Raw genomic sequence first — 20426 nt, 5'->3', positions numbered from 1 at the left:
CTAAGCCCAGCAGAAAACGAGGGAACACTGTATACCATATTTACTTGGCTTTTACACAACAACAATAATAATGATGATAATAAATTAGTTCTATTATCACCACCATAATGTTACCATAGCATTTCCCACAATATAACCATATAGCTATTTATCAAGCCCTTTGTCATCCTTATATTTGTCAAAAATAGGTATTTTCTATTTCTTTTTAAACATATGTATTTTTGGACATTGTTGCAGGTCATTATTCAGTCTATTCCTTTTTTAAAGAGAGTTTATTCAGTCTATTCCAAAGTTTCACTCACTATTAAATTGCAATTTGATTATTTTCCCCAACCATCACCCTCAGGATGCCTCACGGTGACATGTGGCAACACTTGTTCCGCACCTTGCTCAACGTTCCCGCCTGCCGTCCTTCCACCATGACCCTTGCCGACCTCCGCGATCGTCTGAGCGCCGTCCTGCAGCGCGACTACTGCCACAAGCTGCTGTCGCTAAAGAACCGCCTGCTGGTCCGCCTGCTGGCGAGCTGCAAGGCCACACAGCTGCGGTGACGATGTTGGCGCGTTGTGATTGTGGCAGGGTCGCCGAGTGCCGGGGGGGAACATTACTGTCAGATTTTTCCTAATTATTCAATAAAGTTTGGGAATCTGGAGTCGACGACTGATGCATATGTTGTGCAGAGATGGACAAAAAAAGTTCGCATCTGTAGATGAAAAAAAATAGTCTTGTTGGCAGAAGCAGGAAGATTCACGTTTTGGACACAGCAGCGAAACACAATATCATCTATTGATACTATTACGTTTGACTCAGCATGAGACTATTGTTTTAGTGTTTTGTGGTATTTACTGTTTTGTTATTGCTTTGACTGTCGTATCACTTGGTTATTAAATTTCATAAAAATGACCAGTATCTCGTAATTGCGGCCCTCTCCCGCGCCCATAAAGCCGTCCAAATCAATAGACCGCTCCAGAAGTCGCCAGCAGAGGCCGACGACGAGTCAGCTGCCCGAAGTACCATGAAGAAGAAAACCCGGAAGATTAACAAGAGCGGTAAGTTTTTATCTTGAAATACGTCTTACATATCTTAGTTTGTGTTGCTATTATTTCGTACAAAGTGACGTGTGTGTGCTCCATTAGTGCGTTTTCAACTTGTACGAAGACAATTTGTGAACTCGAGAAACTACAACGATTAAACATGTTAAGCTTTTTCCTTCGGGAAATTTTAATCATGGCTATTGAAAAGTCCGGACATCCGGGCATTTGTGATATTTCCACAATCCAAATGCTTCCTTTACACGGATACACAGCGTATCGCATTGCTTTTGCCCATGACTACTGACTAGCATACAAACCAGGCAGATTATTATGGTAGTCAAATGACACTTAATCACATTTTGAAATCAAAAATAATCCTCACAAATAAAATTACAGACATCCAAAGTCCAATGCTTTTCAATGAGCGGAGAGTTTCCTTTCACCGAGTTGTCCGCCATTTTGACAGAGCAGAGGACAAATGGCAGCCATGGCGACAAAGGTGTTCCGCAGCCCAGCTCGTCACGGCTACGCGGTGGAGTCGTCGCCTTTCTTCCCCGGCAGGCTGGCATGTGCCACCTCACAGCATTATGGCATAGCAGGTGGTCATGGGTACAATTTTAGGCTGTAAACTTGACCTCTGACCTCCACCTCTCCTCACACATAGGCGGTGGCTCGCTGTTGGTCCTCGAAGACACGCCTACCGGACTTCACCTTGTCAGAAGGTATCATGTGAAGACAAAATGACAATTTTAGAGCCCACAGCCAAAGTTCAGCTGTTCCAGTTGGATTTTTTATTATTTTTTTGGTTAACATTGATGACGAACATATTGTTTGTATTTGTGTTTCAGCTGGGAGTGGAGTGACGGCTTGTTTGATGTGTCTTGGAGCGAGACCAACGAGAACGTGTTGGTGGCGGCGGGCGGTGACGGGAGCTTGCAGTTGTGGGACGTTCATCACGATAGCCCCCTCAGGCTGGCCAAGGAACATGCGCAAGAGGTCTCGCACACTCACTGGTTAATGTGCACTGATTTGCAAATATTTTTCAACTCCTATTTAATTGAATACACTACAAGGACGTGATATTTATTTTTCAAACGATGAACGTTAAGTTTGTTGGCAAATATTCTCTCATTTTGAATTTGATGCCTGCGACATGTTTCAAAAACGGCATAAAGGAATACTTTACTTATTTAGCCATTTTTGGCAGTGAAAAGTTAATATTTTGTCTATAATAAATTAAATATTTTAATTATTTTTCATGTACAATTAGTACCTTTAAAAACACATTTTGCATCTTGCTGTCAACTGAAAATGACATCACAATATGCTCAGGGTTCAGGTAACGACCAATCATAGCTCAGCTTGTGAATGTCACATGACCAAACCTATAAAACAGGTGAGCTGTGATTGGTAGTTACCTGAGCACGTGATGTCATTTTCAGTCGACAACAATTGGCAAAACTGTTTTTTGGAAGTATTAATTGTCAAAAAATAATAAAAATATAAAATTAATTATGGACAAAATATGAACTTTTTATTGCTATAGTGAGCTACAAAGTTGAAGTATCTCTTTAAAGCTGCTGATCGTAGAATATTCCATTTCAAATCGCTACTACCACCTGTTGTACACAACGTGCTCATAGACAGAGGGCAGGAAATTTGAACCCGAATCCAGTCTGAAAACTATTAGCCACAGGCTTGCAGGAGTACCCATTGTGAACAGCTAAGGTGTAAATCTACTAATTAAAAGATGTTTCAGTCATAAGTGGTCAAATAAAAAGTCTATTGTAAAGATAATTTGGGGGGACAAGTTCCATATAGCAGCTTTAATTGAAAACTGGAACAAAACAATGCAAAGCGACATCTAGAAACGTCAGCAGGCCAGCTTCAATGGACTGAAGTGGAAAAAAATGGGCTTCGGTCTGACGAGTCCACATTTCAAATTGTTTAAATCCAGAAATGCCAGCCGTCCGGCTTTTCTAATTCTGAGCTTAACTGAGATGGATTAAAAGAAAGTGGAAAACTGCGCTGCAGTCTGACGAGTCCGCATTTCAAATAGAATGTGATGAATGTGCTCACTCACCTGTGTGTTCGCGTAGGTGTACGCGGTGGACTGGAGTCAGACAAGAGGTGACGACTCCATCGTGTCGGGATCGTGGGATCGCACCGCCAAAGTGGTCTGTGCCTTTTTGTGCACTCTTTCATTGTTATGTGCATGTTGAATTTCCGGGTGTCACTCCTGACCTTTGACCCCCAGTGGGACCCCATCCTCTGCAAATCGCTGAGCACATTCACAGGTCACCAAGGGGTCATCTACAGCACCATTTGGTCACCTCACATCGCCGCCTGCTTCGCTTCATCCTCAGGTGATGCCACACACAGACAAAGGTGGTGTCATGGGCACGTTTAGCCACAAGGGGGCACTGTTGACCTGCTAGTGTGTGTATGTGTCTATGTGTGCATGTGGAGCTGCTGAATGTTATCAGCAGAGGTGGGGGTAGGGGGAACTCGTTATCTGTCCGGCAGCTGATCAACAAATGCGCTAACGAGTCGACTTAATGAATTTTCCAAATGAGATTTGGTGCAGTTCGCTAATCCGCTCGTGCGCTTCAACTTTTCCTTTTCGGCGTCGCGCACGAACGACAACGACGACAACTCAACATTTGCATGTTCGTGTGCTCAGCTGGGATGAAAGTGCCCGTTGCTCCGTCCGCAGGCGGGCGGGTAGGGAAAACGTCCGCCTCGGCAGTTTGCCTTGAAGCGGAGCGTGTGCTTAAAATGTCAGCTATCGCACACTGGCAGCTCGCTAAGCCGCGCGCGCGCACACATGCGGTAAGGTGACGTCGTGGGCACACGCTGCGCTCGTGTAATCGTTTTCACACAAAAAGGTCACAAAACAGCCATTGTGTGTGGGAGTGCACATGAACATGTTCAACATTTCTGTGCCACAATAAAAAATTAGGGATGCTTGATACCTCCTCGGGACTGCACGGTGGAAGAGTGGTTAGCACGTCCGTCTCCCAGTACTGAGGACTTGGGTTCGAGTCCAGGCTCCGGCCTTCCTGGGTGGAGTTTGCATGTTCTCCCCGTGCCCGCGTGGGTCTTCTCCGGGTACTCCGGTCTCCTCCCGCATTCCAAAGACATGCATGGCAGGTTAATTGGGCGCTCCGAATTGTCCCTAGGTGTGCTTGTGAGCGTGGATGGTTGTTCGTTTCTGTTTGCCCTGCGATTGGCTGGCAACTAGTCCAGGGTGTACCCCGCCTACTACCCAAAGCCAGCTGAGATAGGCTCCAGCTCCCCTCGCGACCCTTGTGAGGAGCAAGCGGTTCAGAAAATGGATGGATGATGCCTCTTTTTATACTGATATCAGTATGAGTACTTGACTCGAGTAGTCACCGATACCAAGTATCAATAGCACTAGTAGTTTCTACCTGGTATTGGTACTCGCCCATCCAGAAAGATTTTAGTTTGCGTCAACTTAGGAAATAACCAAAACAAAAAATGTAACATTTTTGTTAAAAATGAAAAATGCTTTTAAATAAATAAATAAATAATATAAATGTAGAAAAGGCTACAAAGTTGTCTATTCCTTAAAGGTGTATTCAAGGACCTTTTCTCTCTCCGTCTTCTGGGTGGATCATCTTAACAATTGGTTCTCGATCCCGTCAATCAATCTGCCGTAACGACCTCGTGCATGCTCATTCTTATCTGAGCATCAAGGAATTTGGAGTAAATCAACGAAAGGCAACTCTTGTGTGGATATCATTTGGAACCTTGCTCTGAGTCGGCCTCAAGTGGTGTTTGGCCAACACACCGGTGTGAAGACAGCTCATTCACCTGAATCAGCATTCAGCAACTATGAGCATTCCTCCCCTATCATAAATAATATGAAGAAATAATACAAATAAAATATCTAAATAAAATTGACTGATAACAGTACGGGTACTTGACCCTTGAGTAGTAACCGATACCAAGTATCGATACCACTCATACGTTCTACCTGGTATCGGTACTCGCCCATCCATAAAGATTATTTTAGTTCGCGTCAACTTAGGAAATAACCAAAACGAAAAAAATGTAACATTTTTGTTTATGAAATAAAAATGAAAAATGCTTTTAAATACTACAAATAATATGAATAAATAAAGCAAATCATACAAATAAAATTGACTAATTCCAGTACGAGTACTTGACTCTTGAATAGTCACCGATACTAAGTCTCGATACCACTAGTCATTTCTACCTAGTATCAGTACTCGCCCATCCATAAAGATGAATTAGTTCGCGTCAACTTAGGAAATAACAAAACAAAAAAATTCACATTTTTGTTTATGAAATAAAACTGAACAATGCTTTTAAATCAATACATAATATATACAAACAACATGAATAAATGAAGCGAATAATCAATGGCGGAGCCAGAGGGGGGGTCGGGGTGGCACGTGCCCCTGCTGAAATGTGATTGGACCCAGCAGACGCCAAATGGCCGATGCAGCCTGCCAGCATTTTTTTTCCAAGCAGACGCCTACTAATTGTTATGCCCCTCCTGAACAGTAGCTGGCGCTACTTACGACAAAGCATTATAATCCACCTCACTAGGAGTCTGGAGAAGGAGAATCATCTGTTTTAAGGAGCAGTCTCCTGAGTACCGAGAATGCGTTTGGCTATATCATGTTTGTTTGCCTGTGAGACGTGAGTGACTGTTTAAAATAACTTTTATGTTCAGATTATGGGTGTCAAAATTGTCGCATTATTATCTCGTTAACTTAAAGTGCCTTTAACGGCACTATTTTTTTTTTACGCTCGATTAACGACCGCTCCTTATTTGGAAAGCCTCTACTCAGGGAATTCTAGTCACCACGCAGTAGAAACGTCCACGTCAAAACTACCCAATAGAAATACACTGGAGCTAAAATACAGTGTTTAACCCCTGGGCGTTATCTTATTTTGAAATGACTTGGTCAGAACCATCAAAAAGCCCAAAACGGGTCACAATAATGCCTAACGGTTAAGGGGCAGAATATAGGTGGAGGAGCCATTTGGACTGTTTCTCACCACTACCACCCGTGCCTTGCTTTGAAAGAACGCACTCGGTTAGCCGTTGCGTTCGCACCGAGCACCAAGAGCACCATGGGCACTCTGAAACCCCTGTGAGAGTAAAGAGCCGAATGGACGCCGTCTTGACAGTTGGAGTGAGCACAAGCCTATTTATCTTTAAATGTGAGGCGTATTTTATTCAGCATCTCCACAAAATATCTCATCAAGGTGAAAGTGAAACTACCGATGTGTTCACTGTAACAGTAGAGCGGCCTCAGCTGCGTCTCGCATCCGAGAACTTAACAAAATAAAAGCGACCGACGTCATAAAAAGGAGTCACTATAACACAATTTAGCAGTAATAAATTAAATGATACTGCCTAATGTGTGGGGATTGGCGTCAAGTTGTATTTTACAATTTTAAAATGTGCAGAAACTCGCAAGTTACTTATTGTTTAAAATTACAGAGCTATTAATATGAAAAGAACACATCGGTCGTTTCTGGTTCCTATGCAGTAAAAATTCGTCATTTTACAATGCACATCCTATTTCACTTCACAAAATAAAAGCCTAGAGCGAATGCATATATTTGTGGGGACTGTGTTGTATTTTACAGTTTTAAAAATGTGCATAATTTTAGAGATAGACCGATATGCTTTTTTCAGGGCCGATACCGATACCGATTATCGGTAGTCAAGGAGGCAGATAACCGATATTTGAAGCCGATATTCATTTGCAGTAAAAGTTAAAATGTTGGCACCAAATTTTTGAATAATGCAAACCCTAACCGTTCTTTACAATGGATTCTCACACTGCACTTTTCATTTTACATCTTTCCATCTGCAATAAGACGTTGGTGGCGGGGGGAGTTAAATGTGGGGGCCAACGTGACATTACCTTTTATAGCATTTGGGATACTTGTAGTTTTATTCTATAAATGTTATATTTTTATATTTTGAAGTAATAGGAGGAACCCTATCATTCAAAATGTGCATCAGCTGTGGCATTACTTATTACTACAGCAAAAAATAAATAAAAAAATTCCATGAGAAAAACTATTCATCCCTGAACACCATACAGTTCTTGTAGACCCTATTATGATTATTGTTATTGTTACCATATAGACAGTATTGATAAGCTTAGGATCTTAAATCGAGAACAGCAATATCATGCTACTCCTCTCTACAAGAGAACTGTCAAAAGACAGCTTCAGGATACAACACACTTCATCATGTAGTTTACTGCCACTTAGGATGCCCCAATCAACGCAGAAAAAGGTAGAGTAAAATAACTTGGTTATAATAATAGTAAGAATAACTTGGTTAAACAGACATTGTTGCGGTGGACCGCTGCCAGTTTCTGCAGTTTAATGTGTTTTACACTTACAGACACGTGTGTATATGGGCACACTATTCTCTCACTACTGTACTGTATTACTTAATGGCACAGATTTACTTGTCTAAATAATAACTGGGCTGCAACATTGCTAATTCACATTAACAAGCACTATCTTAGCTGTCCACATGAATAGTTACTAACACACGAGAAAGTTATACAACACACCAAACAGGAGCTCATTATTCAAAGTATGATGCACGTAACGAAATTACATCACTGAACAATAATTGCAGCCGACTACGGCCGTAGATGTTACATATTAGTGGCATCCATTGAGAGGATAATGTCCCAACTGACGGCAGACATGACGTGAAAAGAGAGACAAAACGAGCAAATAAGCACACTATACTTTAGTGCACTTCTCTACTCATGCTTAACATACGGAAGAGAACACGTTCGTGTAGTTAAACAGTGTTTGAGACACTTAATTAGTTACGGAGCGGACTTTAACGAGGTGCACAACGAGCTGTCAATCAAATCGACGTCGAAGCTTCAGGCACACAATGGCAAACCAGTGCGACAAATAAAGACAATATAAAGTAACTAAACGCTATTTAGTGTCACTGTGGCATCTCACTGCATAATAACGGCTATGCAACAAGTAGTGGACGTGACCCAGAATGCAATGTGTGCGTCACGAGAGGTAAATATAATGACGTTACTCTACTCTTAACATGGAACTAGACAATATAATAATGACAACTGTTAATATTTGGAACCTTTCTAACAAACATTGTTTACTTAATTAAGTGAAAATGTGTGTGATTCCCTCCCCGAGTAGTTCAAGTAGCGAATTAGCTACTGGGTGTTAGCCTACATGCTATGCTGAACACACCACTGTTAGCTAGCGGGGATTCAATGCAAGGCAATGCAGCTCCATTCATATAGTGCATTTAATACACAACATAATTCAATGTGTTTAGCTTATCATGGTGAAAAGTTTGGCGGAGTCTCTTCACTTTTAACTTACCTTCGAAGCATGTGTCTCTCGCGTCGTGTCCGTGGGTGTGTGGGTGACCGGCTACTGTGATACACGGCATACACTACTGATTGGTTCTGGCTCTTGCACGGCTAACCAATCAAATGCTGCTATGGGCGTTATGTTGCTGGAGTTGGACTCCATAACAGACAGAGACGCTCTGGGCTGCATTCGAAGCAAATAGACGAAGTTTTAAATGGATCGCTTATATCGGCCGTCAGATTAATAAAACAGGCCGATACCGATATGTAACAATATGTCAAATATCGGCCCCGATTATCGGCCCGGCCGATTATCGGTCTATCTCTACATAATTTCACAAGTTACTTCATGTTAAAAATTAGGCAGCTCCTAATATGAAAAGAGAAATGCATTGAGCTTTCACTATTGTCTTACAAATGCAATTATACCATGTTGTAGTGAGAGAAAAATGACCAAAACAAATCAGTCACGCTTTGGTTTGGTTTTACAGTACAGCACATATTTTATTTGTATTTTTTTTAACTTTTTTTCTTGAATTGTTATGAAATTACTCTATCAATGAATTTTTTTATTTTTTTTATTGAATTATTATGAAATTGCTCTATCAATGACTAAAAAAAAAATAAAACCATATTGAAATTGGGGGGGGTACATTTTATTGTAAATGTAGGTATAAATTGAGATATAAAATGTGCAATTAATGTGTGATTAATAGTCAGTTAATTATTGAAGTAATGCGATTAATTATGATTACAAATTTTAATCCACTGACACCTCTAGTTCAGATAGATTGTTTTGGACGGACATCAATAAGCAACGTAGTTTTGTGCAAGGTAAAAATAAGTATGTTGTTGTTGTTATGCAATACAATAGCACCCTCCAATGGTTGAAAGTTCAAACCGACACTAACTGACGTTTGCATTTACAGGTAGAAGGGGAGGATTTATTAACATGATTATTAATTAATCACATTAATAAATTATGTGGTTGTAAATGAAGTAGTAGTTGGAGTAATAAATTTATTTTTCATAGGGTGTGTGGAAAATGAAGTTTGGCACTTCGACAGGATCTTTAGTCATACGGTAATACAAATTTGCATTATGTTCATATTATAATGTTATGTTGATAAAAGTACTGTAATTGCATGAATACAGTATCTGCATGTGCGTGCAAGTTCATTCAAGTTAAACAGTGCTGAATTATTATTTTTTTGTACATTTTATACATTCTTAATAAACGGCATATTATGTGCAAAAATCTCCCCTGTGCTTAATATGTACTTAAATATATTTGAACATCGATAGAGACTCCGATTGAAATTAATTTTCATGAAAACAAATTTGGCATCATCTTTGGATGAAGTATCCTTGGCCCCCCCCTGGCCCCCCCTATTTATAAAAGTCTGGCTCCGCCACTGCGAATAATACAAATAAAATATATGAAAAAAATTTACTGATACCAGTACGAGTAGTTGACTCTTGATTAGTCACCGATACTAAGTATCAATACCACTCGTACTTTCTACCTGGTATCGGTACTCGCCCGTGCATAAAGATTATTTTAGTTTGCGTCAACTTAGGAAATAACCAAAACAAAAAATGTAACATTTTTGTTTATGAAATAAAAATAAAAAATGCTTTTAAATCAATAAATAATATGAATAAAGCAAATCATACAAATAAAATATATAAATAAAATAAACGAAAACTAGCTACAATTGTACTGAAAATGGCCTTTGTTTTTGTTTGTCAAAATTATACATAAGTATTTGTGGTTCTTTATTATTATTATTATTATTATTCTTTGTTTTGTTTTTTGTTTTTTCAGTTTTTCTGTATGTTGGTCCAAAGCAATTTACTTCACTTATTACACAACACTTAGTGACTTTATATATATAAAACTTGCACTCAACAAATACTTAAAAAAATACTAAAACTAATAAAAACTAAAATTATTAAAAAAAAATAATGATAGCAAAACTAACCATCCTACTAAAAACTAATCAAAACTAACTTTTGATTTATTTAAAGAAACAAAATAACTGTTTATTGTGCGGTTTAAAAAATGAACAGCTCAAGAATATGTTTTCAAAATCCAGTTGTGTATTACAACATAGCCGCCTCCCTGTAAATGGTATCAAGGGACGCGGCTTCTGCTCGTTAGCATTAGCGCTTATCTCTTAATGGAGGTGGGCCCTCAGGTGGAATTTGGGGCCAGCGGCCTTGGGGGGGGGGGTTGGCTTGCACTTTGGCCAACACGGTTTTTGCAACTCTCTCCTCAATCTTCCTCCTCCTCTTGGCCTCGATGGAGCGGACCTTTTCAAAGTGCTCCAACCTTTTTTCTTTTTTTTTTTTTCCACGGCCGCCCACGCGGGCACGACGCCGCGCTTGGATGCGCTCCTCCGAGCGGAGGAGCCGCCTGAGATCAGATTAGCAACAGGAAGTTGACAAGCGTCCACGCGAGGCTGGCGGCGAGCGCTCCCCGGCCGGCTCACGCGCACCCAGCAACTTTTGACATTTCAATTAGATTTTGCGTTTTCCGGGGCGCACGTCAACACCTCCGTGCGGACGGTTTCAGTCACGCACGCACGCACACACATTTGCACACTAGTGTTCTAATGTGAAAACCGTTAAAATCACTTTAATTTTTCGATGGAACGCCCACATATTCAAGTCAGTTGGATCAAATCTGTGGGAGGACTTCTTTCAAATGTGACTTCATAAATGGAAAGTCAATCTAAAATGGCAGACTTCCTGCCTATTTTTGGACCATTTCATATGCTTCCAACTTTATGTAGATCTTGGCTAACTGGGACTGCTTCGCTAAAAATTCGTAGGGTCTCACACTAAAACAAATTCCAGCAAAGACTTTGTAATTTTTATATATATATATATATATATATATATATATATATATATATATATATATATATATATATATATATATATAAAAAATTTTACCCTTGTGTCCTTTTTGACCAACGCTTGGCTATTTTGCATATTACCCTTTATATTTTCTTAGGTAAACAATATCAGAAATTCACTTGTGGATCTGAAATTTCACCCGGATTGGCCCAACATGTTGAAGTTCAAAAGGGTACCATCCATTATTTCCAAATTGCTATTATCATTATTATATGTGGGATACATGTTTTTATAGTACACATGTTCAATTTAACCAAGCGTATAAATCGTAATTTTTCATGTTTTTGTATGCACTGTCCACCTGATGTAGTATTGTGCATTTCCATGATTACCCAATTTATCCCTTCACTGGGGCATAAACGAAACATAGAAAAATATGAAAAATATAAGCCATAATACACCAGATGGCGGTAGAGAGCTAATTAGCATTTTTGGTTGAGCTGATTTACGTGCTTCTTATGTCCCCATTCTCATACCAAAACAAGACAGCACCTTTGGGATCGAGGGCTCAGGCCTGTGAGCATGCGTGGAAGCAGTGACAAGCACACGCCTATGCACACTTCCAAGAAGGCGCCAGCACTTGGCTCAAATTGAACCAGAGGGTTAATTTTGTATTTATTTTTTTAGGCGCACAAGGGTAATTAAAAGCAAGTAGCCCCTTTACGTTAAGTGAAATCCATAAAATACCGGTATATGTTTTTTGAATTAAAATAATTATTAAGTTTTGTTTTAATTTTATTTTTAACAAACAAACTTTATTCATAAATCTCACTGTTAAAAATGCACTTGCAATTAAGTGGCAAAACCGGGTGTCCTTTTGATATTAACTCATTCACTCTGAGCCATTTTCACTGGGGCAACCCCCTTCGCTCCCGGTTGTTCTACTGGATTTTACTGATTTTGCAAGGCCCACAGAATATTGTGTTCTATTGCTATAAAAACATGGACCCTACCAAAAGAAAGATTAAAGTCTCTTCTTTCATCAGGAAAAAAAGTATATTTTTATCTTTTTCCGTTATGCAGCAATTAGCATTAGAATATAGTTAGGTTTCATCATTATTCACAAATCTGCTTAGAATTGTGGGGTCCTAGTTGATCTCTTATACTCTGCTGCCACCTGCCGGCTGTTTTTGTAATTACTAACATTTCTTCAAATGTTCTTTGCAGTTGAGAGGCTGCATTAAAGTCTCCTGTATGCTCTAGCATAAAAAACAAACGTATAAATACATCTTTGGGACGCTTAAAAGTAGAACGTATTTATACGTTTTTGGGAGCAAATGAGTTAAGCAGTGTTGTCAATATTATCAAAATGTCATATTAGGGTAACTTGTAATCTTAGTTACTTTTAAAATCAAGCCTTTTCAAGAAAGTAATCAGTCGTCGGGGTTCGTAAAATGTTGGAAAAAAAATGTTCCTGGACATTTTTTATTTATTTATTTATTTATTTGTTAACATTTTAAAATTTAAAATTTTGAACATGTTCATCAACCTTTTCGGAACCCTGACGAAAACCCAATGTTTGCTAAATTCACAGCTTAAGAAGTCAATTTAAAACTATTTTAACTTTTTATTTATGCATTTATTTTGTGATTTAAGTGATTTAAAATGTTTCTTCACTATATAAAAGGTGCTGCTGAACCTGAGAACTTCCTGCACTTTTTGTTTTTGTTTGAAATCAAAACAAAAGTATGAGAAAGTTTAACATTTCAGTTTTGTTTTATGCAACAACAAAAAAAAACTAGTACTAAAACTAATACAAATTAAACAAACCAAAGCATTTTGGAAAGAAACAAATACTAACAAACCTGCTTTAAAAACAAAACTAACTGAAGTTAAAGAACAAAAATCAAAACGAATGCAAAATGCCGACTTATTCTATCTAACCGTGTTTGGAGCAGTGAAAAGCGTGCCGACCTCCAACATGGCAGCTCGTGACATCACTTGAAAACTTGCTGCTAGTGCGCGATATCAAAATATGTGAAAGAGATTTAGGAACGAGTGGGTTGCTGGAAAACGTGCCGAGTGAGCAAAAAAGCGCAAGACGAGGAGGAGGACGCCGATTAATGTGGCGGTCAGCCAGCCAGGAAGCGAAGCGGCTCCATAATCTCCCGGCTGCGAGCGCAAATATGTGTCGGACTGACACGTCGTCTCGGGCCGGAATTAATCCTATTAACGTAATCTGCTGCTCACAAGAAAGCCCGAAAGAAAAAAAGAAAAAAAAAAGGCACATCACAACTACCTGCCTGTGTGTGCTCAGGTGACGGGACGCTGCGAGTGTGGGACGTGAAGGCGGGCGCGTGCCGATTGGCCGTCCCGGCGCACGACGCCGAGATCCTGAGCTGCGATTGGTGCAAATACGATCAGGTGACTCATCATCACTCATCTTGTTTAATGTACACATTTATAGTACCATTTGTCTAAAAAATACCACTGATTTATACAAAAAAAAACAAAAACAAAACATAAATAATAAATAAATAAATAAGGCCACTGGTGTCAAACTTGAAGTCCAGGGGCCAGATCCAGCCCACCACATGATATTATGTGGCCCACCAAATCCATTTTATTATTATTATTATTATTATTATTATTTATTTATTTTATTTTTTTACTGGCTTTAATTTATTTAAAAGTAGTTATCTATTATGTTTTGTGTGTGTATATATATATATATATATATATATATATATGTGTATGTATGTGTGTGTGTGTGTATATATATATATATATATATATATATATATATATATATATATATATATAACCATAACACCATAACAAACCATAACAATGATAAGGGCTGAGTTTAAAAGAATCGATTAATCGATTTTGAATCAATTTTCCTTTTTATAGCCCGATACTGATTCATACAACCATAAATAATTTTTGTATTTATTTTTCCCATGAATTCGTGATAAAATAGAATTTTTAAAGGACTAAATGTTGGTTTGTTGTTTTTGTACCTTACTGTTTTCTTGAATTTTGTTGTTGAAATTTGAAAGTTTCATTATTATTCACAAACCTGTTGAAAACTAAAAGAGCTTGTTGCAACATGGCCTTAGCTGATCTCATACTCTGCTGCCACCTACTGGCCATGTTTTGTAATAACTACTATTGCTTTAAACGACCTCTTCAGATCAGAAGCTGCATAAAAGCCTTCTGTATACTACAGCATAAAAAAAACAAAAAAAATGTCTAATTGTGGTTTTGGGAGTGGAGGACAAAGTTTTAAAAACGTATTTATGTTTTTGGGGTTGAATGAGTTAAAGATAAGTGAGAATCTTTTTCATTTACAATTAGAATATTACTGTATATACATATTTACAATTACGAAAATATTATCATCTCTTCTTTGCTGATGTCAATGTTTGTTTAACCCTTAACTGATTACAACACTTGAATAAATATAAACAAAACCGTTTCAACAGTAATTTGGAATTTGTCTCCAGAGTTATGTCCTTGATATTTATGAATTGAACTTACATAAATACGTGTATTAATCGATATTGTATTTAGTTGCATCTAATTGAATTTAAAAAAATGGGAATTGAATCGAAATCGAACCGATTCGGGAAATTAGTAACTACTAGGGGTGTGAATTGCCTAGTACCTGACGATTCGATTCGTATCACGATTCACAGGTCACGATTCGATTCGATACCGATTAATCCCGATACGAATTTACAAGTCAATTGTTGCGATTTTTTTTCATTCCAATTTAGAAAATACTAATCAGTAAGCTTGTAGAGTGTAAGATTTATATGAAAATGTATTATTTATTTATCTGAAATTTCAGTCTTATAGAGGTTGTAATCTTTCATGTTTGAACAGCATTAAAATAAAATATTAAGGCTTAATGTTCCGTTCATATAACATTCTTCCATGCTCAAGGTGTGAATCCTAACCCGAAGTCAGACGTTTTGTTGAATATTTTTCCATTAAAAATGGAAGTTTAAAAATCGATTCGCACACACACACACACACACAAAAAAAAAAAGGCAATGATGATAAGACGTTGAATCGGTAAGACTACCGAATGAACAATTCTGAGCTCTTATAAAAATAAAAAATAAAATCGATTTTTTTTTTTATTGAATCGATTCGAGAATCGCGCGATGTAGTATCGCGATATATCGCCGAATCGATTTTTTTTAACACCCCTAGTAACTACAATGTAGCCCTGTACAAGTTACTTGTTTTCCGTTACAGATAACAGTAGAGGTGCAACGATTAATCAACAACTGATCGATTGTCAAATTAATCAATAATTATTTTTGATAATCAGTCAGTCGTTCAATTGATTTGAAATAATGTCCTACTTTTGAAAAAAAGGGATGAAAATTCAATTTTTATTTTATTTTATTTTTTTACGATTGGCTGGAGGGTGTAAACACTGTCTTTCCACAGAAACGTCCCGCTGTTTACAAAACAAACACAAAATGGAAAAATACAGGCTGGGGGTGTGGCGGTTTAGGACAAAATCACCCCCACACGTTATGAAAAGCCCATATCTATAAATTGAAAAGTAGTTAGTTTGTTTAAATCCTGTATTTAAAAAGTGCATTTTCCTGAGTGAAACCGGCAGATAGCCCCTTTAAATCTGATTAATTGGAAATATAATCAACTACTGTAATGATCGTGAAACTGTTTAGCAAGACTTGATTTCCTCTTCATGTTCTCTCAACAATAACAATGTACGTGTGCGTGCAGAATATTGTGGCGACCGGCTCAGTGGACGGCAGCGTGCGCGTTTGGGACCTGAGGAACCCCCGACAGGCCGTCAATCAAATGAGAGGCCACGCCTACGCCGTCCGTCGAGTAAAGGTTCGCGATGGGACGACCCACTTAATGACGCACGCTCCAGACAGACAGACAGACAGACAGCATCAAACCACCCACGTTCATGCGTGTTAATTACAAACACTCCCGCTCAGACACAAAATGACACATTTCATAGTTACACACATCTACACGCATCTGTTTTGTGTTTGCACTTTGAACAAATCACTGTCATGAGTGTGCGTGTATGACCTTGTGACCTCACATCATGTGACTTGACCCTGTTATTTTTAACATGTTGTTGTGTGTAGTTTTCTCCTTTCAGTGGCAACGTGTTGGCATCGTGCTCGTATGACTTCACCGTCAGGTAAGAAGAAGCTGCACCTTTTTTGTCACACACATGCACGCACAACCACAAATTCCCACGCTGCCTTGTGCACATGAAGGTAACATTGTGCTGCTGCAGTGGGAGTGGCCAACCATATTCATGCTGCGTGTGTGTGTGTGTGAGTGAAGGGGTGAGTGTGTGTGTCATCGATAGCTCAACACTGGTGGGCTGCTCCCATTTTTTTTTGTTTTTTTTTTGCTGATGCGTCTATCGTTCGTGTTAACGAGCCGTGCGACTCGTTAACGCTAGTCACCTGTGACTTCATCACTTAAACCGGCGGTGGTAGCGGCGCATGACTGATGATGATGATGATGATGATGATGATTGTTGAGGAGATGAAAGTATAACATCACTTTTAAGGGAAGGAAAAAAAATACTCGCACACACTATCACTATCAACTGCGAGATGACGTGACAGTAGTATTTTCCTTCAACTTTCAAGAAATTAACGTCAATATTTATTGCTGCCAGTATCGAATATTTTTAGAATCAATTATTCTAACAATTAATCCAATAATCGGGTCCGTTTTGATTTAGCATTAGGTGTATTACAAAGCATTTTTCCCCTACAGGTATTAATTTTTATTTCATTATTATTATTATGATGATGATTATTATTATTATGATGATGATTATTATTATTATTGCATTAATAATCGATTGCTCAATTTTTACAATTAGTGGTCAATTTACTTGATTATTTTTTTTATATTTTTGTTTTTAATTGATAGTTTAATTGATATTTATTTTTTATATTATTTTCTTTATTTTATTTTTTTATATATATTTTTATTTTTTATTATAATTTATATAATTTAGTGGATTATTATTATATTAATAATCAATTACTCAATCATTCCAATTGTTGATTCATTTGATAATTGATTCGTTGTCGATGAATCGATTAACTTTGAATTCAATTTTCTAATTTCTAGCTGCTGATTGGAAGATGTGCCACAAGAGGGCGACTGTCGCGAGTACCGATACTTAAAGGGATACTTGACTCGTTGAGCCATTTTCAGCAGTAAAAAATTAATATTTTGTCTTTAATTAATGTGGTAACTTCATTATTTTCCATGTACAATTAATACCTTTAAGTAATTTTTCCTCTTGCTGTCGACTGATGATGACATCACATGTGCTGAGGAAGTAGGTAACAACCAATCATGGCTCAGTTTACTGACCAAACCCAGAAAACGGGTGAGCCACGATTGGTCGTTACCTACTTCCTCAGCACAGGTGATGTCATCATCAGTCGACAGCAAGAGGAAAAAATTGTTTTAAATGGTATTAATTGTACATTAAACATAATGAAGTTATCAAATTAATTATGGACAAAATATGAACTTTTCACTGCTGACAATTGTTCATTGAGTCAAGTATCCCTTTAAAATAAGGCCTGGTATCGACATCACTGTCACTTGATTGGCTGGCAGATCTGGGCGTTTCAAGTAATGCCCACTTCCTGGTTTTAAGCTAATTGAGACGAAGCTAATTGTACAAATCTAGTATATAGTAACTACATATTGTGTTTTACAATCATATTTACACTTTCATATGTGCCAATGGGTGAAGTAGTAAAGCTTGCATTGGTCTTGACCACACTAAAAGTGTTAGCTTGTGCTAAAAGTGTTAGCTTGTGCTAAAAGTGTTCGCTAACCTTCCATTGGACCGTGCTAGTATCACTCATTCATTAATTGAGACAAGTCAAATTGTAAACACAGTTCAGTGTTGTAAAATAACATGGTTTACTGTATTTTTGCGTTGCTTTTAAATTGCACACGGACAAACAGTTATTCACACACTCCTTAGTCACATTTATATGAATTGTTTGTGAGCACAATGATCGACATAACTGGCACGTCCTGTTCCGATCAGTGCAAATAGTGCACGCGCGCCAGTGACACACAAAGCAGACAGGTGAACACACTTGTGACAATGCGAGGCAAATCATTGGTTACCATGGAAACGGCGCACAAAGGCCTCTTTGTAATCGCCGCGTCATGTTTGGCGACCGCCTGGCACGCACGCGAGTCAACTTTGTTGTCATGATTAAAGATCAAATGTGCGTTTTATTGTAGCGTAGCCGTTAGCATAGCTTGCGGTTCGCGTTCATTCGCTATGGAACGCGGCTTCGTTCATAACGGTGAGGGGAAAGCGAGCGGGTCACCGGTGACAAGTGGGCGGAGTCTTGGATTGAGAGAAGCCAGCAAGCAGCAATTGAGCCAATAAAAAGAAAAAAAAGTTAGCTTGCGGACACCAGCCAATAGCAATCACACTAATTGAACCACTTTTGTGTGTAGGGGTGTGTGCGTGTGTGTGACTGGTCAAAGCCCTTACGCAGCAAACCTTCCTTCCAGATTCATCCACTTTGCAAATGTGATTAAATCACAGTGAGAGGGAACATTGACCGCCATCGGCTTCACACACACTCGCACGCACGCACCCGCACACACACACGCCTTGGAGGTACCTCACTAAGTGACCAGTGTGACCAAAATGTACTGTTGTTTCATGTGTGTGTGTGTGTGTGTGTGTGTGTGTGGGTGTGTGTGTGTGTGTGTGTCATTTAGTGACCAAAGTGAGGTGAAAGGGTTAGCAATTGCGTATCGATGCCACAAGATGGCAGCAAAACACTTAAAATGGCGGCTCGCAATGCATCAACACAGCTTCTCGCACAACAACAACGGAGGAGTTTAATGGTCATCAACAAAAAACAATAAAACTAAACATGAGCCCTTAATTAGTATTCAAATGTCTTCAAGCAAGTTTTCAGAAGTATTAAAACAAATTTTTTGTCGTGTTTGAGGTTTTGGGACTGGAAGAAGGATCCTGCGCTCATGGGCACTGTGGAACATCACTCAGAGTTTGTGTGCGGATTAGACTTCAACCTGCACATACCCAACCAGGTAACGCAACAAAAGATGAACAAGCTAGCTAGCTTAATGCTAACATACAATGACAAACACCATAGGTGGGCTAACGGAAATTAGCATTGATGTCGCGCTAATTCTAAACCATCACGCAAGTACTACTTTGTGTTTTCATGTACATACATGTGTTATTCGATGCTAAAACTTAGTTGGTTTCTCTCGTACCGTTACCATGACAACACCATGACCTTTAACCGTTGCCTTCAGATGCTGGACTGCTCGTGGGACGAAACGGTCAAGATCTACACACCGCCATGTTTGGCTGCCACCACGCTGCACCCGTGATGAGGACACGCCCCCCCCCCCCCCCCCCCCCCCCCGTCCGATTATGTCATCAAGTCTAAGTGATATCAGGTCACCTGATGAGATGTAAACAGGAAGTAGTGCTGCCTGTTCATGGCTTAACTTCCTGTGGCGAGCGACTTTATTGTGAAGGCGTCAGCGCATTTCATGTTAGTGGGAACGACAAGAAAAAGGATACGTACACAGAGATGGCAAATCAGGTCCAGAAAGTAAAAACCCAGCCACAGTTTGGCTAGCTAGCTAGCACAAGGGGCTAGCTAGCTCACAAGCAGCTACCTGAACACTGGGGAGCTAGCCAGGGATCTCGCTCGCAAGCTAGCACAAGGGGCTAAAGCTAGCTATTTCACTAGCAGGTATCTGAGCACTGGGGAGATAGCTAGGGAGCTCGCTAGCTAGCAGCATAGTGACAGGACTACAAGATTCAGAGTTTAAGGATTATGCTAGAAATGACATTAAATATACAAACATATCACAGAAGTGGCAAATCCAGGTCCAGGTGCTAGCTAGCAAGCTCCCTAAGCTAGCTCCCCCGGTGTTTGGTTACCTGCTAGGGAGCTAGCTCGCTAGCACAAGGGGCTAAAGCTAAACTGTGGCAGGGTTTTTACTTTCTGGGCCTGGATTTGCCACCTCTGTACATACAACGCTAGGGCTGGGTATTGCCGCCAACCTC

At 39.2% G+C, this 20426-nt stretch overlaps 2 protein-coding genes across 9 annotated transcripts in view; both read left to right on the top strand.

Moving 5' to 3' along the window:
- bub1 (BUB1 mitotic checkpoint serine/threonine kinase) overlaps positions 1-652 on the top strand; it is an 18630-nt gene extending 17978 nt beyond the window's left edge. For all 5 annotated transcript variants that reach the window (XM_077511213.1, XM_077511211.1, XM_077511210.1 and 2 more), the window contains exon 29: positions 347-652. In XM_077511213.1, coding sequence (XP_077367339.1) covers positions 347-551 — 205 coding nt within the window. In that variant the 3' untranslated portion in view covers positions 552-652. The remainder of the gene's footprint in view (positions 1-346) is intronic.
- Positions 653-972: 320 nt separating this feature from the next.
- Positions 973-19766, top strand: pex7 (peroxisomal biogenesis factor 7). 4 transcript variants are annotated; one of them, XM_077511158.1, is made up of 11 exons: positions 973-1049; positions 1501-1633; positions 1699-1756; positions 1883-2030; positions 3134-3211; positions 3292-3400; positions 13611-13717; positions 16064-16177; positions 16444-16499; positions 19330-19429; positions 19661-19766. In XM_077511158.1, exons 2-11 carry the CDS (start codon positions 1513-1515, stop codon positions 19736-19738), a joined length of 969 nt encoding a protein of 322 aa, XP_077367284.1. In that variant the 5' UTR covers positions 973-1049; positions 1501-1512; the 3' UTR covers positions 19739-19766. The 4 variants fall into 4 exon arrangements, with proteins under 4 accessions (XP_077367284.1, XP_077367283.1, XP_077367285.1 ...); XM_077511157.1 differs by having other exon boundaries at positions 983-1049; positions 1506-1633; XM_077511159.1 differs by lacking the exon at positions 973-1049 and adding an exon at positions 1063-1367 and having other exon boundaries at positions 1506-1633.
- Positions 19767-20426: the final 660 nt, after the last annotated feature.

The sequence above is a fragment of the Festucalex cinctus genome, chromosome 21, assembly GCF_051991245.1.
Source record: "Festucalex cinctus isolate MCC-2025b chromosome 21, RoL_Fcin_1.0, whole genome shotgun sequence".
NCBI classification, from domain to species: domain Eukaryota; kingdom Metazoa; phylum Chordata; class Actinopteri; order Syngnathiformes; family Syngnathidae; genus Festucalex; species Festucalex cinctus.
This window is presented reverse-complemented; position numbering and strand designations above follow the sequence as displayed.